The sequence below is a fragment of the Chiloscyllium punctatum genome, chromosome 38 (assembly GCF_047496795.1).
Source record: "Chiloscyllium punctatum isolate Juve2018m chromosome 38, sChiPun1.3, whole genome shotgun sequence".
In the NCBI taxonomy this organism is placed as follows: Eukaryota; Metazoa; Chordata; class Chondrichthyes; order Orectolobiformes; family Hemiscylliidae; genus Chiloscyllium; species Chiloscyllium punctatum.
In genome coordinates, this window is record NC_092776.1 from 17,683,871 (window position 1) to 17,706,859 (window position 22,989).

The 22,989-nt window shown below is 41.4% G+C and overlaps 1 protein-coding gene across 2 annotated transcripts in view; it reads left to right on the top strand.

Annotated features, from left to right (window-relative positions):
* sh3pxd2aa (SH3 and PX domains 2Aa) overlaps positions 1-22,989 on the top strand; it is a 309,383-nt gene that overhangs the window by 232,202 nt on the left and 54,192 nt on the right. Inside the window, exons 9-10 of one of the 2 annotated variants that reach the window (XM_072557306.1) lie at positions 6,598-6,681; positions 18,902-19,019. In XM_072557306.1, the coding sequence (XP_072413407.1) occupies positions 6,598-6,681; positions 18,902-19,019 (202 nt within the window). The remainder of the gene's footprint in view (positions 1-6,597; positions 6,682-18,901; positions 19,020-22,989) is intronic. The other variant, XM_072557307.1, reaches the window with a different exon arrangement.

The window sequence follows — 22,989 nt, forward strand, 5'->3', positions numbered from 1 at the left end:
TAATGAAGGGTTCCTGATACAGTGTTCATTTGCCTCCAGTACATTGGATCACATCTGTGTCAGGAATAGGGAAGTGTGTCTCTCTTCTCTCCTTCTTCTATGAACATAAGAAATAGGAATAGGAGTAGTCCATTCAGGCTATGGATTTAACTGTATGATTCATTAAGATCATGATTTACCTGATTAAGGCTTTACCTTCATTTACCTGCCTAACTCACATAGCCCTTAGTTCCTTTGTCAATCAAAAATCTGTCGAACTTGAATAGATTCAGTTACCCAGCCTCCACTGCTTTCTGTAGAATATAGGATCATGGGACTAGGAGCACAAGGTTTTCATTTAGTTTTTCAAGCTTGTTCTAACATTCAGTAAGATAATGACTGATCTGCTTATGATCTCTTCTCTAGTTTCATGTCTGCCCTGTACTTGTTTGTCTATCAAGAATTTCTCAAACTCAGCCTTGAATAATGTTAAAGACCCAGCCTCCACTATTTTCTGTGGAAGAGAGTTTCACATTGTAATGACTCTCTGAGAAAATAAAATATCCTAATTTCTTTCTAAAAAGGGAGATGTATTATTTTTAAATTGTGTCCCCTAATTCTTGTCTCCTCCACTAAAGAAAACATCTCTAAGTATTCATCTTGTCCAATCTTCTCAAGATCTTAAGTGTTTCAATAAGATCACCTCTTAATCTTCTAAATGGAAATATGATGTTGAGGGGAGGGGGAATGGTGGAGGTGGCGTGGATGAGAGTGGGGGCAAGGTTGGGGCAGAGTGGACAGGGGGGTGTGGTTGGACAGGTTTGGGGGCGGCTGGGGGCAGACTGGGCAACGCGATTGGTCGGTGTTGGGGGCAGGGTGGGGTTGGACTGGGGACGGGGTTGAGGGTGGATAGGGTGGGGGCTTGCACACGGTGCTGCTGCCTTGTCTCCTGTACGGGGAGTGGACGTAGCAAGTGCTCGCAACGTCAATCCCATTGAACTGATTTTGGAGGAGGGGAGGGAGGCCAGTACTCATTGGAATATATAAGAATGAGAGGTAATCTTGTTGAAACAAACAGGATTCTTAGAGGATTTGGCAGGGTAGATGCAGGAAGGCTATTTCCCCTTGTGGGATGGTCTAGGACCAGAGGGCATAATCTCAGATGAAGGGGGTCACACCATTAGGACAGAGATGGGCGGAACTTCTTCTCTCAGAGCTTTGTGAATTTGTGGAATTCTTTACCACAGAGGACTGTTGAAGCTAAGTGATTAAGTATATTTGAGAGTGAGATAGTCATTTTTAGTCAATTAGGAAATCAAGGGTTATGGGGAAAATACAAGAAAATGGAATTAAGGATTATCAGATCAGCCATGACCTCATTGAATGGCAGAGCAGAGTAGATGGGCTGAATGGCCTACTTCTGCTCCTGTGCCTTATGATCTTATGGTCTTATGTGCCTTCCTAATGACTTATTGTACCTGCATCTTTGTGATGCATGGACAAGATAAATGCAGATCCAACTGTACTGCAGCATCCTCCACTGTCTTCCAATTAAAAAAATCTGAACAACCTTACATTTTCCCGTATTTAGAAGGGAAATTGTGCAGATGCTGGAATCTAATGTAGACAAGCAGGTGGCTAGAAGAACACAGCAAGCCAGGCAGCATCAGGAGGTGGAGAAATTGACTTTTCGGGTGTAACCTTCTTCAGGACTTGGATTCCAGCATCTGCAGTTTTTTTGTCTTGAACCAAGTTTGTACCACTGTGAAGTCTCTTCAAAGAATGCCCACTTTGAAGAAGTTCTCAGCAAAGTCCTGAAGAAGGTTTACACCCGAAAAGTTGACTTTTCGACCTCCTGATGCTGCCTGTGTTCTTCCAGCCTCCTGCTTGCCAGTGAGACCGACATCTCTTGAAAAAATAAAGATTGCATTCCATTTAGCAAATTTTTGCCTAGTTACTTAACTTAACAATACCCCTTTGCAGACTTCTGTACACTCGTATACCTTACTTTCCTACCAACTATTGTATCATCTGCAAATTTGGCTACAGTGCAGTCTGCCTCTTCATTCAAGTTACTAATACAAAGTAAAAGTTGTTGAGGCTTTAGTGCTGATGTCTGTGACAGTTCACTCTATGCAGTTTGCAAATCTGAAAATGACCCATTTATCTAACTCGTTTCCTGGTAGTTAGTTAATCCTATATCCATGCTAATCTCTTACCCCAACACCTTGAGCTTTTAGCATGTGCAGTAACCTTTTGTTTCATGTTTATAATCTGTTCACCCAGTCCAATATACAAAGTGGCTCCAGTTTTCCTATTGTGTCTCCAAAATTGTTAGGCTGAGACTGTGTGGATGTTTCACAATGATGTAAGGTAGTTGTTACTCAGAGTGTTAAAACAGCTATTACTTATTTGTAGTCTCATTGTCATTACTAAAAATAAAACTGCTTGTGATATCTGGACTGGAGAAATGTTTGGTTTGATTAAACAGAAGTGAGCAGTTAGCACTGAAAACCGATAGTATCAACAGAAAATAAATAACTTGCTGGACTCTTAGCTTTTGTTTTGAAAGCACTGAGTCAGAGTAAGATCCTAGCACAGATATTGTGGGGAGAGATATGCCATGAGCCTGGGTAGCATCCTTGGTACAGTACTGGTCCTCATTTCCAGTCTCTCACTTAATCATAAGACATCAAAGCAGAAATAAGCAGTTCAGCCTGTTGAAGAGCCCGTTCACTTTTCCCCCATGGCTACCTCTACTCACCTGACTTCTTCAAACAAATGAAGATAAAAGAGTAAACACACTGGAACATCACCACCTCCAAATCTAACTCAAATTCATACATTGTTTTATCTTGGACATCTACTACAAGCATTGCATTAAGATTCTGGAATTCATTATCAAACAGAATTGTGAGAGCAATGTCACTAAAAGGAATAGAGCAATTCAAGAATGCCTAGGGTAACCAAGGTTGGGCAATAAATGCAGCCACACCACCAGTGCATTCTATAATTTATTTTTTTTCAGTGTGTAGGTGATTGGAGTGGCTCCCTTAGCTTTTTTAGTGCAGTTGCATGTGCTCTTTCTCTAAGAAGCCAATCTTTGTGTGACCACTATTTGTAGTTTCACCTATGAGAGGAATACCAGTGACAGTATTATTCGATTTGCTCACTGCTGGTTTACTAAAACCTCAGAAATATGGCTTATGGATGAGTGACTAAATGTCAAAATTATAAAAACTGACATGCTGGGAACAGTCTTTGGGATTCTACGAAAAAGATTGTATTTTCACTGGTTCAGAGACTTTCCATTTCAGCTCTCCATTTCTGCTAAGGTCTGTTACTATCTCCTTGTGATCTCCTTAAAATACATTTATGAATTTCTGTGAGATCTGCAAATTTGAGATTTGTCATGTATTTCTAAAACCAGTTTGATGGTCTAGTGACAAGTTGCATCTCGAAGCTAAAGCCTGTGTCAGTTTTGACTCTGCTGCTTTTATGTTTCTGCCAGTATTTTCATGGCAATTGGTAAGTAATCTTGTCAGCCTATTAACCAGAGAGCCAGTATGACTGACAGAGCATGCCTTCTGCACAATAACTCCTGTTGCTGTATTTGAGAATGTACTGAACAGAAGGAGATTGGTCACAATAGGCCACAGCCTAATGCGTACTCCAGCCAGTCACCAACTTTAGATACATCTTGAGACTGCAGCTTTTGTTCAGTTCTACTTCACATCAGTGGGATTTTATGAACAATGTATCCCCTTCCTCACCATTTTATATAGAACCATCCTATGTAGGTTAGCTCATAGAAGCCTGAAAGCATGAGGTAAATTCCCACGGCATTGAGTGTTTAGCGTCTTGTTATGCACTGAAGGAATCACCAGTCTACTGCACCAAAGCGCTGGTATGCTTCCCACACCTTTGGATTTTCTACTTTTACTTGACCTAAACTAAGACTAGCAGCTCATACAGTTTTATCAGCATGAGACACTTTCTGCTGATGGAATTTTTCTAGAATTGTTCTTCTTGAATGAGTTGGGACAATGACTGATAGACTGTCTTTTCATGCAAGATCATCAAAGACAGAACTTAGTCTTGTTAAGTTTTGATATTCATATGCCCAAATTCATGGGATTCTCTGAATAAAACATCATTAGCTTCATTCTTGGCCAGCACAGCTCTCTGCATCAACTCATTAATTGTCCAAGTCAGATAATTTTCTGCACTTGTTTCTCTTTTTGCTCACACACTGTTACTTACAGAATTTCGCACAAATGCTGATGACACTTAGCTCTATTTCATCACTAGAATTACAGATCACCATCAGCTCTCTTGATTGTTGTCACCTGTTATCAAAATACTTATTAATTCCTTTGCTACTTCAGGCTCAATTACTCTGATGTTCTCAAAACTTCCCATTTTCTACCCTCTAGTAAGTTCAACATTTCTAAGATTCCACTGATAGATTCTAATAAACACCAGGTTTCCTTCGCCAATTACCCTTGTGCTCACTGAAGGCAGCCATTTAAATTTAAAATGTTTATTCTTAATTTCAAATCATTTTATGTCGTTACCCTTTCTCTCTTTTCATCTCCTCCAACTCTACAGCCTCCAATATCTCTGCTCCTTCAGGTTTTGATTCTTGCACATACCCCATTTAATCACACTGTCATTGATGGCTGTACCTCCCTGGAACTTCCTACATAAACCTTTTTTCTATACTACTTGTGTCCTCATTTAAGAAGCTCCTTCAAACCTACTACTATGGACAAGCCTTTGATAACTTGCCCTAATATCTCATCATATAGCTCGTTGTCAAATCTTATCCAGTAATGCCCCTGTGAAATGCTTTGTGGTGTTTTGCAATGTTAAGGATGTTATATATAAAAAAAAGAAATAGTTTCTCATATAAGAGTCCATGGAGCCTGCTGTACCGTTCAATAAGATCATGGCTGATCTTCTGCCTGAACTCCACTTTACTGTTGCATCTCCACTATCTTTAAACAGTTAGTCATTAAAAATCTATCAATCTTAGTTTTGAATATATTCAACAATTAAGCATCCGTAGCTTTCTGGGTTAGAGAATTCCAAAGCGTTGTGGGTAAACCACCAGAAGTTTTCTTTAATTTGGCTACTTATTAAGAAATCTCACAGACAGTCAGGTACTGAAAGAATGATTTAATCTTTGTAGCTTATAGCAACCAAAATAGATAGCTCAACTAAGCAAGTTAAGCCTCCCAACTCAACCTGGCTATTACCTGACTAATGATGGAATCTGGCCAGTATTCCACCAATAGTGCCTGTCCCTGGAAGTCTTCAGTGTTTGATCCTACTGCAGTGTTGTTCTTCAGAGTTCTGCTGAGGGTGGAGTTCTGGTATTTAGCTCTTAAACAATTTTCTCTTTCAAGTTTGCAGTGTGACATTATTGATAATGCATTATTTTATTTCATTCTCAACAATGACTACACTTTTGGAGACCTCAAGTCTGCAGCTTGTCTTCTTATCAGAGGTAGCGCCCCGTTCCCTGTTACATTCAGGGTTAGTTGTCTGTTTGAAACACAGCTTTTCCTGAAATTAACCATTTCACTTCAGACCATTCCTTCTGCAGGCAGTTTTAATTGCCCATTTGTCACGAGGCAGCGGATTACAAAGCAGTTGTTATCTTCTCTGTCCCAGGACAGAGTTTTCATGTTGTGTCTTCCCAGAAATAGTTAATTCACATGATGTTTTCAATTCCTTTATAACTGTTTCTCCTTGACCCTTTCATCTTGAGGAACATTTAATTCCAGAAAGAGTTATTATTGATTATTTCAATCCATGAACAGCGACTAAAGTTGTGAAGTTACATTGTGACAAGAGATTCACAATTTTTTGAGTGAAGGCATCCATATTATCTTAGTCTCAGATGGTTGGCTCCTTATTCTTAGCATTTAACCCCTAATCTCTCCACCCAGGGAAAACTGCCTCTTGCCATTTTGGTATCTCTCATTCTTCTAGAATATGGGCTCATCTTAGTCACTCACTCCTCATATGGCAACCTTGTCAATCTAGGAACCAACCTAGAGAACAATAATTGTTCTACATTAAAGCTAGTATTAACATCCTCACCTATAAAGACCAAACCTGTGCACTTTATTCCTGGCGTTATCTCACCAAAGTCCTAAATAAATGAAGTTGCTGTTATAGACAATCCTTGATACTATGGACAGCTTATTGATGAGACAGAAGGGCTTCAGATCTATGCTTCCCCACCTTTACAATTAATTACCAGCCAGCTCTCATCATTGAATTCTGGTTTATGCAGTGAATAGTTGCCAAGATTGGGCACACGTTATGGGGATATGCAGCTTTCTTGAATGTATTCTGCACTACTAAACTGAAGGAATACCTTGGACCTTTTCTAATTTACAGAGTCATAGATGTCAAGAGTACGTAGCCGTGATCAGCTTTGGGTGTTTTTACTATAAATGGATTATTTATAGAGGTTCAGCTCCAAAACTTCCTCCAGTCTTGATTCTCGTAATTGCTTTGTCAACATGTTCATCTCTTTGTTGTAAACACTTTCCTGTTTGTTTTTTGTGTGTTTTGTTTTCACATTTCCCTCCATGCTTGTAGTCACTAAGAGACGCAAAGCCCATCTGCGGCGGCTGGACCGGAGGTGGACTCTGGGAGGAATGTGTAACCGCCAACAAAGCCCAGGTGAAGAAAGCTCTGCACTCTCTTACAGCATGCACAATTTCATGTTTAATTCCGTGACTGCAAGAAAAGAGAAGTGGTGTAAGATTAAACACTTTGTATTTCACAGTACTTCTCTTTCTAAAAAAAAAGGATGTTCTAACCTCTGATGCAACTGGGTGTGTGTACATGTGTCTTGTGTTACTGTCAGTGTGCCACTTTGAATGTTTCTGGTGGTTTTGACTTGATTTTTCATTCGTTACAGTTCCTTCTGCAAATCTTTATTTTCAGTACCAGCAGGGTAGGTGCAAACAAAACCTAGGTCAGATTGAGTAATGTTAATTTTAACTTTGAGGTAGAGCGTTAATGGAGAATTCTGAAATAAATCTATAAGTACAGTTTTTAAAATCACTTAATAGAAAACTCTTAAAATGAATGCAGTAAACAGGAATAAATGATAATATTCCTTAAATGATGGTGAACATTGATATTGCAGAAGGTGTGAGAGTTATGTGGCTGAAAGCGGGGCAATGTTGACATAAATGCAACAAATTCATGATTTTTTCAAAGCTTAACAGTAGAACTGATTAGTAAGCTTGCTGTGGTAAATTATAATGAAATAATTTTTTTAATGCAGCTACATTTGCTCACCATCTGTCAAATCCATCTGATCTGAATCTATGGCCCCAGATTTTGTTCCTGTGTTTCAACAGCTGAAGAGGATTCATATTGGACTTGAAACATTAACTCTGTTTCTGTCTAAGATGCTGCAAGACTGGCAGAGTTTCTCCAGAACTTTCTGTTTTTATTTGAAATACTTATCATGTTGTGATAATTCTTGCTTGAAGAATCTTTTGCGGCAGAGATCATTAATTAATCCTGTCTTGTTATATATTATCAGATCTGAACTAGCCTATCTCCAATTGGTTACAGAATGCAATGTCCTGAGAAGCTATCCCAAAAGTTCTAACTCATCCTGAAGGTTACCTCCACCAATTTGATTTATCCAATCTATATGAAGATGAAAATTGCCCATGATTATTGCAGTACCCTTATCACAAGTCTTCATCTAAATGGCAAACCACCTACTAACTTAAAACATTCACTCCCTCCAGCACCGATGCAAAATGACAGCACTATGTACTAGTTACAAAATGCATTGCAGCAACTAATCAAACCTTGTTCAACAGCTCCCTTCTAAATACACAACCTCTATTATGTAGAAGGACAGTAGTTATATGTCCTGGCTACCACCTGCAAGTTCCCCTCCAAGACATACTCCATCCTGACTTGGGAAATTATCACTGTTCCTTCACTGTCAGTTAATCAAAATCCTGGAACTCCCTAACAGCATGGTAGGTGCACCTGCACCAAATGCATTGCAGCGGTTCAAGAAGGTAGCTCACCATCACTTCTCGATAATTATGGGCTAGGCAATAAACGCTCAGCTAGCCAGTCAATCCTTCATCCCAATAAATTTATACTCTGTCTTACAATATAGCTACTGCTATCGGACCCACAAATTACTCCCACCAGTGACTTCTTTCCTTTGCTATTTCTTATCTTTACCTAAACTGATTCTACATCTTGCTCAACAGAGCTACCTGATCTCTTTTCCTTTCTTCCTATTCTTCTAACATGTCACATACCCTTGAACATATTGTTTCCAGCCTTGGTCATGTTGCAACCATGTCTCTGTAATAATTAAAGCTCAAATATTTCTGTTTGTGTTATCAGTTCATCATGTCATGAATGTTATATGCAGTCAGTTGAAGAGCCTTTAATTCTGTCTTTTCACTTCTACTTCCCCGCTCTGATGTATTGGTGCACTCATATGTTTGCTCACTCTTTCCTTCCTGTCACATTCTGGTTATACCTCTTTCACTAATGTGATAAATTGACCATGTCTTAATAAAAGCTAAATATAGGGTTCCCCAGTTTATAAATGTCCGATTTACAAATGCTTGTACCTACGAACACGATCCTCTACAGGGGTGTAATTTTAATGATCTGACATTCGAACATTTCCTGTACTTATGAACTGCTATTTTTTTATGTTGTCCTGCATTGTGTTCTGACTTGCATACAAATCGATTTGCAAATGGACTGAAGAACAGAACCCATTCACAACCTGGCAAGTGCCTGTAATGTGGATGCTGGAAATTGGAAATAAAAAGAAAAAAAATGATGGAGAAACTCAGCAGGTCTGGCAGCATCTGTGAAGAGAGAAACAGGCTTAAATCTTTAGTCTGCTGTGATTTTTTTCAAATCTACTCACTAACATTCTGAATCTCCTCTGACATTTCTATTTCCCCCCATCATTTAGTCCTAGTTCTATGAGTTGCTAGACATTGGTCTCATCAGTGTGCAAGTGAAGGCTATCCCAATGATACAGCTCCCTCTTTCCCCAGTGCTAGTTCCATGCCCATAAATTTAAATTTTACATGCTACATTTATCACTGTTCTTTCATTGTCACCGGGTCAAAATCGTGGAACTCCCTCCTTAACAACTCTGTGGTTGTGCCTGACTGCAACAGTTCAAGCAGCTTAATACCATTTTCTCAAGGTCAATTTGGGATTGCCACTAACGTCCGTAATCTGAGAATGAATTAAGAAACACCAATCTTGCAAGCTGTTAAATTCCAATTGTCTAGTTAGGATTTAACGTCAACATGTTATGCCAGTTTACAAATTAGAATAACATTTCTGCGAATACACCTATACACTACCTCTGTGTGTGCTAATAAATTGTACTGTACCTGCCAGTGTGTACTTCATCCGCTTTGTTTCCTCCATTGCCCCATTCCTATTTCATTCCATTTCCACTTTTTTCTGCTACAAATCCATGCCATCTACAAACATAGTCCCCACTGCTTGAACAAGAGACCAGTGTAAATATCACACATGATCAGTTTCAGTAACTTATTTTTTAAAATGCAACAATTCTTCCTCAGCCCTTGGTTTTAAAATAGTCCCATTTACATTTTAGTCCATAATCAAAATACAGTGATAGGTACAGAATCATGGGGCAAAAGGGACGAAGAAACTTAAAACAATTGCAGTCACCATGGAGAAGGTCCTGAGAAAACTAATAGAACCAAAAGCTGACACCCAGTTCCTGATGGACTTCATCCTAAGGTTTTAAAAGAAGTGGCTGCTTAAATAGTACATGCATTGGTTTTAATTTTCTGAAATTCCCTAAACTCTGGAAAGATGCATCAGGTTAGAGTATCACAAATATGAATTCTCTTTTCAAGGAAGGGGAGACAAAAATAACTCAAGAAACTACAGGCAACATAGCTTAACATTTGTCATAAGTAAATTTTATGGATATGGATGTTGTTGGCCGGCATTCCTTACACATCCCTAGTTGCCCTTGAGAAGGTGGTGGAAATCTGCCTTCTTTAATTGCCACAGTCCTTTTGATGCAGGTGGACTCGGAATGTCATTAGGAGGGAATTTCAGAATTTTGACCCTGCGATAGTGAAGGAGTGGGAATATATTTCCAAGTCAGGATAATGAGTGGCTTGGAGGGGAACCTGCAACTGATAGTGTTCTCTTGTATAAACCACCTGTGTCACTAGAGGTTATGTGTTTGAAGGTGATGTTTAAGAAACATGGTGAATTTCTGAACTACATCTTGTAAATGGTACACTCTGCTGCTCTTGAGTGGTGCCAGGTAACTTAGAAAATCTCAGTACAATTCGGAAGAGTCAGCATGATTTTGTGAAAGGGCATGTTCCAAAGAAGTCTTTGGATTTGAAAGAATAAATCTGTTTCTCTCTCCACAGATGCTACTAGACTTGATGAATTTCTCCAGCAATTATGGTTTTTATTTCAGATCTCCTGCATTTGCAGTATTTTATTTTAATTTGTGAAAGCAAAATTGTATTTGACTAAGTTATTGGAACTTTGAGGAAGTAACAAGCAATGTGAAAAAAGGGATGTGTTATACTTGGATTTCCAGAAGGCATTTGACAAGGTGTTGCTACAAATATTATAATGCAAAATAAGAGCACATCAGATAGGGAATAACCTAACAATATGGATAGAAGAATGGTTAGCTAACAGAAAACAAGGAGTAGGGATAAATGGTTAACTTTTGGTTTCGCAAGCTATTAACTCGTTGAGTCCCAAAGGATCAGTGCTGGGGCCTCAACTATTTACAATTTATATTAATAACTTGGATAAAGAACCTGGTTGTTAAACTTAGTTAAAGATAGTTAAGAAAGTAAGTTGTGAAGAGGACATATGGTCTGCAAAGCAAATAAGGTATGTTGAGAGAGTGGCAAAAACTGTCAGGTACAACATAAGAACTGGGACCTCAGCTGTTTGATATAATAATTGCTGATCTCATCTCAGCCTCAACGACACTTCCCTGCCCCTCTCCACAACCCTTCAAACCATTGCTAATTAAGAAATTGTCTAACTTCTCTGGAAATTTACTCAAAAGCCCAGCATCCACAGCACTATTGGGTAGTGAATTTCACAGATTCATGATTTTTTGAGACATGTAGTTTCTCCTCATCGGTTTTAAATCTGGTACCCCTTATCCTAAAATTATGACCTCATGTTCCAGATTGTCCCACTTGAGTAAACATCCTTTCTAAATCTACTTTATCTATCCATTTTAGTGTCTTAAATACATCATTTAGATGTCCTGTCATTCTTCTAAACTCTAGACAGCATATGTTCTTCATAAGACAAACCCCTCTTCTGTGGATTCGATCTAGTGATTCACCTCTGAGCCTACAATCCAAATACAGAGGAACCTTGATTATCCGAAGGACACAGGCGGGGAGTATTTCGGTCGGTTAATCGAATGCTGGAGAACATAGTTTAGCCAAGCATCGGGACCTTGTGATCTTGCCAGATATTCAGAAATTTGGATAATCAAATACCGGATAATCGAGGTTCCTCTGTATACTTCCTCAAGTAAGTGGACAGAATTGCATGAATACTCCAGGTGTAGTCTCACTAATGCCTTGTACAGTTACAGCAACACTTCCATACTTTTAAACTCTATTCCTTCTGCAATAATTGCCAAAAGCTTAGATGGAATATGTTGTGTGAAAATACGAAATTGTTCACTTTGGCCGGAACAAAAGGAAAGCAGCGTATTATTTAAGAGGAAATGGAATATAAAAGTCGGGATGTTTTGCTACAACTGTACAGGCACTGCAGATCATATTTGCATTGTTGTGTACAGTTTCAGTCATTTCATTTAAGAAAGGATATAAATATGCTAGAAGCAATTCAGAGGAGGTTCATTCAATTGATATTGGGTTTGGGTCTGAGGAGGCGAGGTTATAAACATTGGGCCTGCCTTCATTGGAGTTTACTGAACATTGAATATCTTTGAATATTCAGTTCCTAGTCCTATTCACCATATAGAGTCATTAGAGAGGTATAGCACGGAAACAGATGCTTCGGTCCAACTCATCCACGCGGACCAGATATCTCAACCCAATCTAGTCCCACCTGCCAGCACCTGGCCCATAAACAGGGGAACCTCGATTATCCAAACAAGATTGGCGAGCACTATTTTGTTCGGATAATCGATTATTCGGTTAACTGATTAAATGCCTTTCCTCTGGGGCTCAGAGCTTTTAAATCAGCTCCCTGTGCAGGAAACTGCAGAATCACACAGCGCATGAGCCCCCACCCCCGGGCAACACTGCTGCCCTCCTGCACCCCCCCCCCCCCCCAGCTGTCCAACACCACCCCCTAACACTGCTCCTCACCCCCGTCTAACACTGCCCACCTCCCGTGCCCCCCCAACCATCCAACATCAACCCCCGCCTCCATCCAACACCGCCCCCCCAACTGTCTAACACCGCCACTCAACACTGCCCCCGTCCAACACCGCCCCCCAACCATCCAATACCACCCCCCCTCCAGCCCCACCAACCCCGTCCAATACCACCCTTCCGTCCCCACCAACCTTGTCCAACACCACCCAACAGCCCCCCCCCCCGTGGGCACCCCAACACCGATCAACACTGCCCCCCATCCCTCAACCCCATTCAATGCCACCCCCCACCCCTCAACCCTGTCCAACACCGCCCCCAACCCCATCCAACACCATGCCTCAACCCATCCAACACCACGCCCCCAACCCCATTCAATACCACACCCCTGCCCCCAACCCACAACATTTCCCATGTCTTCCTCCCCGCCCGCCCACAACCTCTTCCAACACCGCACCCCCAACCCCATCCAACATTGCCCCCTCCTACCACTAAACTCCTTCCAACACTGCTCCCCCAACCCACCCCACCCAACACCCCCTCGCCCGATCCCCCAACCCTGTCCAACTCTGCTCCCAACCCCATCCAACACCGACCCCCCGCCCCCAACCATCCAATACTGCCCTCCTGCCGCCCTCCAAACACTGTCCAACACCGCAACCCGCCCCAACCGTCCAACACCCCCCCGCCCCCCAACCCTGTCCAATACCGCCCCCGCCCTCAACAATCTAACTCCGCCCCAACACTGTCCCCCAAACCCTGCCCATCCCCCATCCCCATCCAGCACTGCCCCTAATCCCCATCCAGCACTGCCCCCCCTTCTACCACTGCCCACATCCCCTCTCCGGGGCAGCTGGACTGGACACCATCAATAAGACAGCTGCTGCTACTGCCTTTGTCGGGTAAGACTTCAAATAGCGCGTACACACACACACACACACACACACACACACACACACACACACACACACACACACACACTGCACCTTTTTGATAGGTTCCACCTCTGCCCTGTACAGGGCAATGTTGGTTAGATTATCTGGGGAAATGGGGGGAGTTTAAGGTACATCCCTCTGTAGAACTCCAGGGAAAGTGTGGGGAGAGGGAGTGCTGTGTGCATTCAGTTAGAATGTCTTTAGCTTTGTCTTTTTGACATCATTCTGCTTTTGAATCATCCTTGCTGCTCACTTCAATGGAACACAGAACATTACAGTGCAGTACAAGCCCTTCTGCTCTCGGTGTTGCGCCGCCCTATGAAACCAATCTGAAGCCCATCTAACCTATTCCATTTTCATCCATATATTTATCCATTGACCATTTATATGCTCTTACAGTTGGCGAGTCTGCTACTGTTGCAGGCAGGGTGTTCAACACCCCCTCTACTCTCTGAGTAAAGAAACTACCTCTGACATCTGTCCTATATCATCACCCTTCATTTTAAAGCTATGTCCCCTCGTGCTAGCCATTTCCATCTGAGGAAAAAGGCTCTCACTGTCCACCCTATCTAACCCTCTGATTATCTTATATGTTTCAATTAAGTCACCTCTCAACCTTCTTCTTTCTAACGAAAACAGCCTCAAGTCCCTCAGCCTTTCCTCATAAGACCTTCCCTCCATACCAGGCAACATCCTAGTAAATTTCCTCTGAACACTTTCCACAGCTTCCACATCCTTGCTATAATGCGGTGGCCAGAACTGTCAATATTTCTAAGTGCAGCCACACCAGAGTTTTGTACATCTGAACATGACCTCGTGGCTCCAAAACTCAATCCCTCTACCAATAAAAGACTCCTGTACCAATAAAAGCTAATGTACCATATGCCTTCTTAACAACCCTATCAACCGAGGTGGCACCTTTCAGGAATCTATGTACACAGACACCGAGATCTCTCTGCTCACCTACACTCCCAAGAATCTTACCATTAACCCAGTGCTTTTTATTCCTGTTAGCATGGCCAATTCACCTGACCTGCACATTTTTGGACTGTGGGAGGAAACCGGAGCACCCGGAGGAAACCCACGCAGACACAGGGAGAACGTGCAAACTCCACACAGTCAGTTTACTGATCTTGAGATCCTGCTTTTTAATTTCCTTCCTAGTCCCTATAATTCTGCCTTCAGGGTCTCATCCCTTTTCCTACCTGTTTCACTGATACCCATTCCCAAGAAGAATGACCTGCAGATTCAGTTTTAACAGTAAAACAAAAGTTTATTATGCAAAGGAAATGAAGGCAAAGCCAAAAAAACTGAACTATTTACATGTAATAGATATAAAGTTTTTAAAATACTCAATAAACGTACAATCTCATTAATATATAGCACCATTCTGTTACAGTACTCGAAATCTGAAGAGAATTCCCTTCTCTACCCTTCTCGTGGATTTAGACTTAAATGTGGCTTCAATTCCCCGATCATGAGAATCTGTTAGCCTCTTCCTTGATTTGCCACATAACTTTGATTTTCTCAGCTTTACTTGACATTTTTGGAATTGGAATCAAAAACCTCTGGTCTGGAAATTTTAAACTGAACTCTTTACACTTAGGTTACATTTTTTTCACCTGTCCTAAACTATCTTTTTGAGGAGCAAATGTTGCATACGTCAGCTTCTTCAGCCATGAATTTTGAAAAACAGCCAAAACTGAAATTAAAAAAAAACTTTTATCTTCCAAGCTATGGATGTTTGCCCTGAGCCCAAAGTAAAATTCCAGATTCTTCTATCTGAAAGCCTAATGCATTACACTGTTTGTTCAGTTTGATGGCAGATTCTCCCAGTGTAAACAAACCCCGTTCCTCTCCAGGCAGTCTCTCTCTGACACTGAAGAAATTTGACTGGGAAATTAATAGCTTACTTGCCCTCAATATTGTGAAGGGCCAAACAGTATCTCAGGGCATGATCCATGGGCACCAGCCACAGGTCCTAAACTACCTTTTTGAAGTAAGCATCCAGCATTTGTGAACCCCTCATGACCATCATTTGACCCCTCTGAGAAGCTTGCAGGCTGCTCACAAAGTACAGACTTGCATTACAAACACACAGGCAACGAGAATAGAAAGACTACAATGCGGAGAGTTTGAATGCATGATCAGGAATTCAGCTCATGAATTGGTCTAGATTGTGTCTTAAGCTAGCTTGCTTGCTTTTTAGCATTCCCCCACTCAGTGCCTACCAGCATACTCTCAGCATCCGTGCCTTGCCTTGCTATTATCAGTCACACATACAGGCAACATAACCTTCAAGCTTAGCAGTCCTCAGTCAAGGGCATGTACATTTTGCTATATGACAGTGTGCTACATCAATCACCCCCTGGATCATGTGCCAGGAACTTGTGCTGCAAACACATTGCACATGCAGAGCAAGTAGTAATTTCTCAAAGTCTTAAGGGAATGGTGCTCTCTGAAGTTCCATAGAGACACCCATCAATCAGTGGGACCCAGCACAGTAAATCAAGGGCAGGAGATTGGCCATGGTCAGGTGTCCGGTTGAGGTACTATCAGTCAGGGAAGTCCATGCCTCTGCTTCCAGGTAGTGTGTCACGGTCAGTCCCATGGCTTTGCATTAGCCAGTCTGTGGGGGGGGGTAATGCTAACGCGGTTGTGGAGATGTACAGCCATCAGTCAAAGGACTGTACACTTCTCATCTTGGGATGTTAGGTTAGGTCACTCAAGAACATGGACCACAGGCAGTCTGTCAGGTCTGTACACAGAACCTAAGAATAAGGGAGGTAGTGGGGGACCAATAAGTCCACTGCCACAGGAACAAGTTCAAGCAGGCTACTCTTTGAGACTGGGGCTGCAGGTTGCTGGGGAAGAGAAAATTACAGCTGTGAAGATTGGCAACAATATCTCATAGGGAATATGGTAAAGCATGGACAGGAAGAAAGCCTTGTGGGAAGGGGGTTCTGAGTCACATTCGTGGTTATATAGACTCTTAGTGATACAGAGCAATATAATGTCAGAGCAATGCCGTTTAGAGAAATGTGCCATGCAACATATAGTACATTGTCGCTTGTGCTATCAAAATGCTGTAGATAAATTTTCTTCTTCCAGTTCCTCCCATTATGTCTCAGGGCAAAACCCGGTTCTGCAGCTAGAATGGAAGGAGCGAGCAGAGCAGTGGGCTTGTTGGCCCTGAAGGTTTGGTCAGGCGATTTGGGGGATCTTACTTCTGGACAGGCCAAATATGTTGAGTACTTTCTTGGCAGTTACAAGTTTATGCTTTTTTGGCTGCAACTTCTAAGGTTCAAAGGAGCACATGCGGCGAAGGTGGAGATTCTGACTACCTCTGGAGAGTTCTGAGTGGAGGCTACTGAGGAGGTTGTGTGTGGTTTGTCCTTTGGCTGGATGCCTTTGGCAATGCTATGTCTCCCTATGGCGATGGGCATCTGGAGTGTCTGCCTTCAACATGCTTTTGGTCCTGAAAATCAATAGCTGGGTCCTAGCATATGTGCACCTCTTCAGTAGTCAGCCAGATTATTCCATGATTTACTGCACCGCTGCAGTTCTGGGCAATAACAGCCATTGTATTCCTCATATCAGTCTGCCGCTCCTGTTCATCCCTTTGCATATGGACACAGTGTCTAATTGCTGACAACATGGTCATTTCCTGCCTGGGGCTGAGTAGGTGGCTGTTTAACAGCAGTGAGAGTGGCAGAGCATGAACTTTTATGGGAGGTGGGGGTGTAGTGGCAGAGATAGAGTGAGCTAGCAGAGAGAGAAATGTAGCATTTACTCTGGTGCAAGGGATGAAGTCATTGGTCTTCTTACAATGCTGCTGACTGTTCCCCTGGACCATTAAGATGGCACTGACCTCTGACCGGACTGCCAGGATCTGGTGACTTGGCCTCCTCTGCTACCACTCCAGGAAAATAACATCTTTACTTTTCCCAACACCCTTGACCAGAGTAGCCAGGTCCCTATCATAGAATCATAGTGCCACCTTACCCTTCTCCTACATCCTCTGTATACATCTCTGACTGAGGAGAGCAGCTTTAATATGCCAGTGCTCCTCTGGGTGCGCAGCTGCCTTTTAAGGATGGTGAAGACACAAGGCAGCTGATGTTTTAGGGATATCTGCAAAGTGACAAGTTGTTCTGGGAATGCAAAGCTGGAGTCTGACTAGACAGACACCAAAGTGACGTGGTAGGTAGTTAATGAGACAAGTTTGGTAAGATACAGTGAGAAGATGTGCTAGACCTCATAGTGAAATCCCCTCAAAAGCCTGAACACAACTTGGACTGAGCTAAAGAAGCATAAGGGTCATCCCAATGTTGCCTCTTGGAGAGAAGAGCAAAACTAGAAATTCAGAAGAAACATCTTTATACGTAGAATGGTAAGAATGTTCCATTTACTACTTCAGGAGCAGTTCAAGTGAATAGCGTTTGTGCATTTAGCTGGACAATACTTGAGGGAGACAGGAGTTGACAAAATGATTAGGCTTCGATAAGAAATTACGAAAGTAGTTTGGAGTTGAAAAGCGCACGCACAGGTTAGCTTGGTTTTGTCTCATATAACCTATGGAAATTTGGGCCTTAGATAAGGGGATGAAAACTATTCACAATATTCAAGGCATTCTCTGACTACTACTTTGTATAGTTTTAGCAAGAAAATGTCATGAGGGTTATAGATAGAGTTAATGATGGGTGTCTTTTCCCTAGACTGGAGAATTTCAAGTCTAGGGGGCATATTTTAAGGTGAGAAGAGAGAGATTTAAAAAAGACATAAGAGACAAATTTTTACTCAGTGATGGTTCTCATGTGGAATGAACTTTCTCAACAACTGGTGGATGTGGGCACAGTTACAGCGTTTAAAAATACACTTGGATAAGTATATGAAGAGGAAAGGTTTGTGGGGTTATGGGCCAGGAACAGGCAGATGGGACTAATTTAGTTTGGGATTATGTTTGGCATGGACTGGTTGGACCAAAGTGTCTGTTTCCATGCTCCACGACACTATGACTATGACTTCCCTATTTTTACATGTCATTTCTTTTGAAATAAAAAGGTCAACATTCCATTTGTCATCCCTATTACCCAATGAACTCATATGTCAGCTTTTTGTGATTTATGCCCAAGGACCCCCAAATTCCTCAGACTGCACAAAGCTACAACACATATTCCATTTAAATTGTATTTGGCTCCTCCATTCTTCTTATCAATGTTCATAACCTCTTTTTTTCCGATATATTCCACCACCTGTGTTGTTCGGATAATTGAGGTTCCTCTATAAATCTATTGTTCTTCCCTAAAGTGAAACTCAACTAACGATTCAGTTTCCCAGCATTGTATTGGATTATTTATTTTTCTTCAGATGAAAGATTGAATAATTCAAGCTTAAGTTACACAATGGGTGAATTATCGGAGTTTCTCGTCTAGCAGTTCGTCATCACTATCAAGACTGATTTCTGAACATTCGTTCTCAATTTTGGATAATTATATCTCTGAGCGATAATTTAAAATTGGCTTGTACTAACATTACTGTCATATTTATTTGTGTTAGAGGAGAAGTACATCACTGTACAGCCATATGTCAACCAGGGCAAAGATGAGATTGGCTTTGAGAAAGGCGTAGTGGTGGAGGTCATACAGAGGAATCTGGAGGGCTGGTGGTTCATCAGGTAAGCTTATCCTTTACAGGTACTTTGTGCAGTTAATACAATGAGTGTCCTTATACTTTACCTCTCAGGTATAGTATAAATGTTGGAGCTATATTAAAAAGCAACTAATTGGATATAACATGGTAATAAGCTGGAACCTCAGAAGTGAAGTGCTGCTGAGTAAATTGTTGCAAATAAAAACGGAAACGCAGTTGGTCTGCCCCCCGCCACCTCCTCTGCTCCAAAGAAAGTAATTCCAGTCATAGAGGGTATAGCACAGAAACAGGCCCTTTGCCCCAATTTGTCCATACCGACCAGTTTTCCTAAACTGAGCCAGTCCCATTGACCTGTGCTTGGCCGAATACCTACTAAACCTTTCCGATCTATTTCATGTCCAAATGACTTTTAAATATTGTAATTGTACGCATTTCCTCTGGCAGCACATTCCATATATGCACCATCCTTTGTGTGAAAACGTTGCCCCTCAGGTCCTTTTTATATCTTTCCCCTCTCACCTTAAACCTGTGCCCTCTAGTTTTGGACTCCCCTAAGCTGGGGAAAAATCTTGGCTATTCACCTTATTATCTATGTCCCTCGTGATTTTATACATTTCTAGAAGGTCACCCCTTAGCCTCCTATGATCCAGGAAAAAAGTCCCAGCCTATCCAGCCTCTCTTTATAACTGAAATCTTCCAGTTTTAGTAACATCCTTATAAATCTTTATTACATCTTTTGATAACATCCTTCCTATAGCAGGGTGACCAGAATTGTACGCAGAGCTTCAAATATAGGCTTACCAATGTCTTACCAACTTCCCAATTCCTGTACTTAGTGCTCTGACTAATGAAGGCAAGCATACCAAATACCTTCTTCACCACCCTGTCTATCTGTGATGCAGCTTTTAAAGAAACTATGTACCTGCACCTTGAAGTCTCTCTGTACACAAGACTCCTCAGAGCCCTGCCATTAACTGTATAAGTTCTGCCCTGATTTGTCTTACCAAAATGTAACACCTTGCATTTGTCTGAATTAAACTCCAGGTGCCATTCCTCATCCTACTGTCTCAGTTGACCAAGATCCCATTGTACTCTTAGATAACCTACTTCACTGTACACTGTGCTACCAATTTGTGTGTCATTAGCAAGTTTACTAATCATGCCTCCTATACTCTCATCCAAATCATTGAAATCATTGATGAACAACAATGGACCCACTACTGATCCTTGTGGCACACTGCTGATCACAGGCCTCGAATTTGAAAAAAAACCTTCTACCACCACCCTCTGTCTCCTGCCATCAAGTCAATTTTGTAAGCAATTGGCAAGCTCTCCCGGTATTCCATATAATTTAACCTAACTAACCTGTTTATCATGCAGAACTTTGTCAAAGACCTTGCTAAAGTCCATAGACATCTATTGTCTTGGTCACGTCTTCAAAAAACTCAAATCAGATTTGTGAGACACAGTTTCCCATGCCCATAGCCATGCTGACTAACCCTAATCAGTCCTTCCCTTTCCAAATGCATGTAAATTTTGTCTCTCAAAACTTCTTCCAACAGCTTACTCATCATTGATGTCAGGCTCACTGGTATGTAGTTCCATGACTTTTCTTTGCAGCCTTTCTTAAGTAATGGCACAACATTAGCCACCTCCAAGTCTTCCAGCTCCTCATCTGTGGCTATCGATGATATCTCTGCTTGGGGCCCTGTAATTTCTTCCTTAGCGTTCAACAATGTCCTGGGACACCCTTGATCAAGTCCTGGGATTTATTCACCTTAGTGCATTTTAAGACTTCCAGCACCTCCTGTACTGTAATCTGGACTGTTTTTAAGAAATTCCTGAAGAAGGGCTTCTCCTGTTCCTTGGATGCTGCCTGACCTGCTGCGCTTTTCCAGCAATACATTTTCAGCTCTGATCTCCAGCATCTGCAGTCCTCACTTTCTCCTGTTTTTAAGATATCATTGTCTATTTCCCAGAGGTCCCCAGCTTCCATGTCTTTCTGCATGGTAAATACTGACGAGAAATATTTATTTAGGACAGGAGCCGTTTTCTCTTCCTAGTTCCTCTTTTGTCCTTAATATGTTTGTAGAATCTCTTAGGATTTCCCCTTTACTTTATCTGCCAAAGCTATCTCATATCCCATTTCTGCCCTCTGATTTCCCTCTTAAGTGGGGAATCTAGACCTCCTGTACTCCTCAAGGGATTCATTTGATCTCAGCTGCCAGTACCTGACATATGCCTCCTTCTTTCTCTTGACCAGAGGCTCAATATCTCTGGTCATCCAGTGTTCCCTACTCCTGCCAGCCTTGACCTTCACACCAACAGGAACATGCTGGCCTTGAACCCTCAATTTTGAAGCCCTCCCACTTGTCAGATGTCCCTTTGCCTGTGGAAAACCTCCCCAAATCAACTTTTGAAAATTCATGTCTAATACCAGCAAAATTGGTTTTGTCCAATTTTGAACTGTAACTTGTGGATCAGACCTATCCCTTACCATAACTATTTTAAAACTAATAGACTAAAACTAATAGGTTACTGGTCCCAAAGTGCTCCCCCACTATCACTCAATCATTTGCCCTGTCTTATTTTCCAAGAGGAGGTCAGGTTTTGCCCTTTTTCTACATACTGATTGAGAAACTTTTCCTGAACACACTTATCAAATTCTGATTCATCCAAGCCCTTTGACACAGTTGCACTCACAGTCTGTGTTTGGATAGTTAAAATCCCCTGCCATTACAACACTTTTATTCCTACAGTTCCCACATACTTGCTCCTAAATTTCTCTTGACTATTGCGGGGCCTATAGTACAATCCCATCAAACTGATTACCCCCTTCTTATTTCTCAGTACCATCCATATAACCTCACTGAACAATCCCACAGGATGAAGTCCAAGTAGATTACGTTGAATGCATTGCCCTCATTTACACATTTGGTTATGTCTTCTAAAAATTCAATCACGTTGATCAGACATGACATCCACTTGACAAAAACAGGCTGACTGTTTTTGATTAATCCCATCTCTCCAAGTGCAGATTAATTCTGTCCCTCAGAATTGTTTCCAATAGCTTCCCCACCACTGAGGTTGGACTTACTGGCCTGTAGTCTTTTGGTTTATCTCTCACTCCAATCTTGAAAAAGTGCCACAGAAGATAGTTGTTGAAAATAAACGCTCATTATGAAGGGAGTTCCATATTGGCATGGATAAAATATTGGATAGCTAACAGGAAGCAGAGAGTAGTTAGAAATACACCTCTTTCAGATTGGCAGGCTGTAATGAGTGGTATACCACAGAGGTCACTGCTGTTTATTTTTATATAAATGTCATGGATGAAGGGACTGAAGGTATCATTGCCAAATTTGCTGATGGCACAAAGATAGATAGGAAAATAAGTTGTGAAGGGAACATATAGAGGCTAGAAAAAGATACTTTAAGTAGGTGGACAAAGACCTAGCAAATGGAGTATAATTTCATAAAATGTGATATTGTCCGCTTTGTCATGAAGAAAAAAACACATTATCTAAATGGTGAGAGATTACAGAGGGAATTGGTATCCTTGGGAATGAATAACAATAGATTAGTATGCAGGTACAGCAAAGAATTAGGAATACTAATATAATGTCATCATTCATTGCAAAGGAAACCGAGTTCAAAAATTGGAGGTTATGCTTCTGCTATATAGAACACATATAGCAATTTGGAGTACTGTGTAAGGTGTTGGTCACCTTATTTAAGGAAAAATGTAAATGAATTGGAAGCAGTTTCAAGAAAGTTTACTAGACTAATAGGCAGTGGGTTGTCTTATGAAGAAAGGCTGCACATGCTAAGCTTGTATCTGCTGGAGATTAGAAAGGTAAGAGGCAATTTGATTGAAACTTTTTTTTATTTATTCATGAGATGTGCATATCTCTGGCTGGCCCAGAGTTTGTTGCTCATCCGATGTGCCCTTGAGAAGGCTATGTTAGCGAGTTTTAAGAAGATTTGTAGCTCAG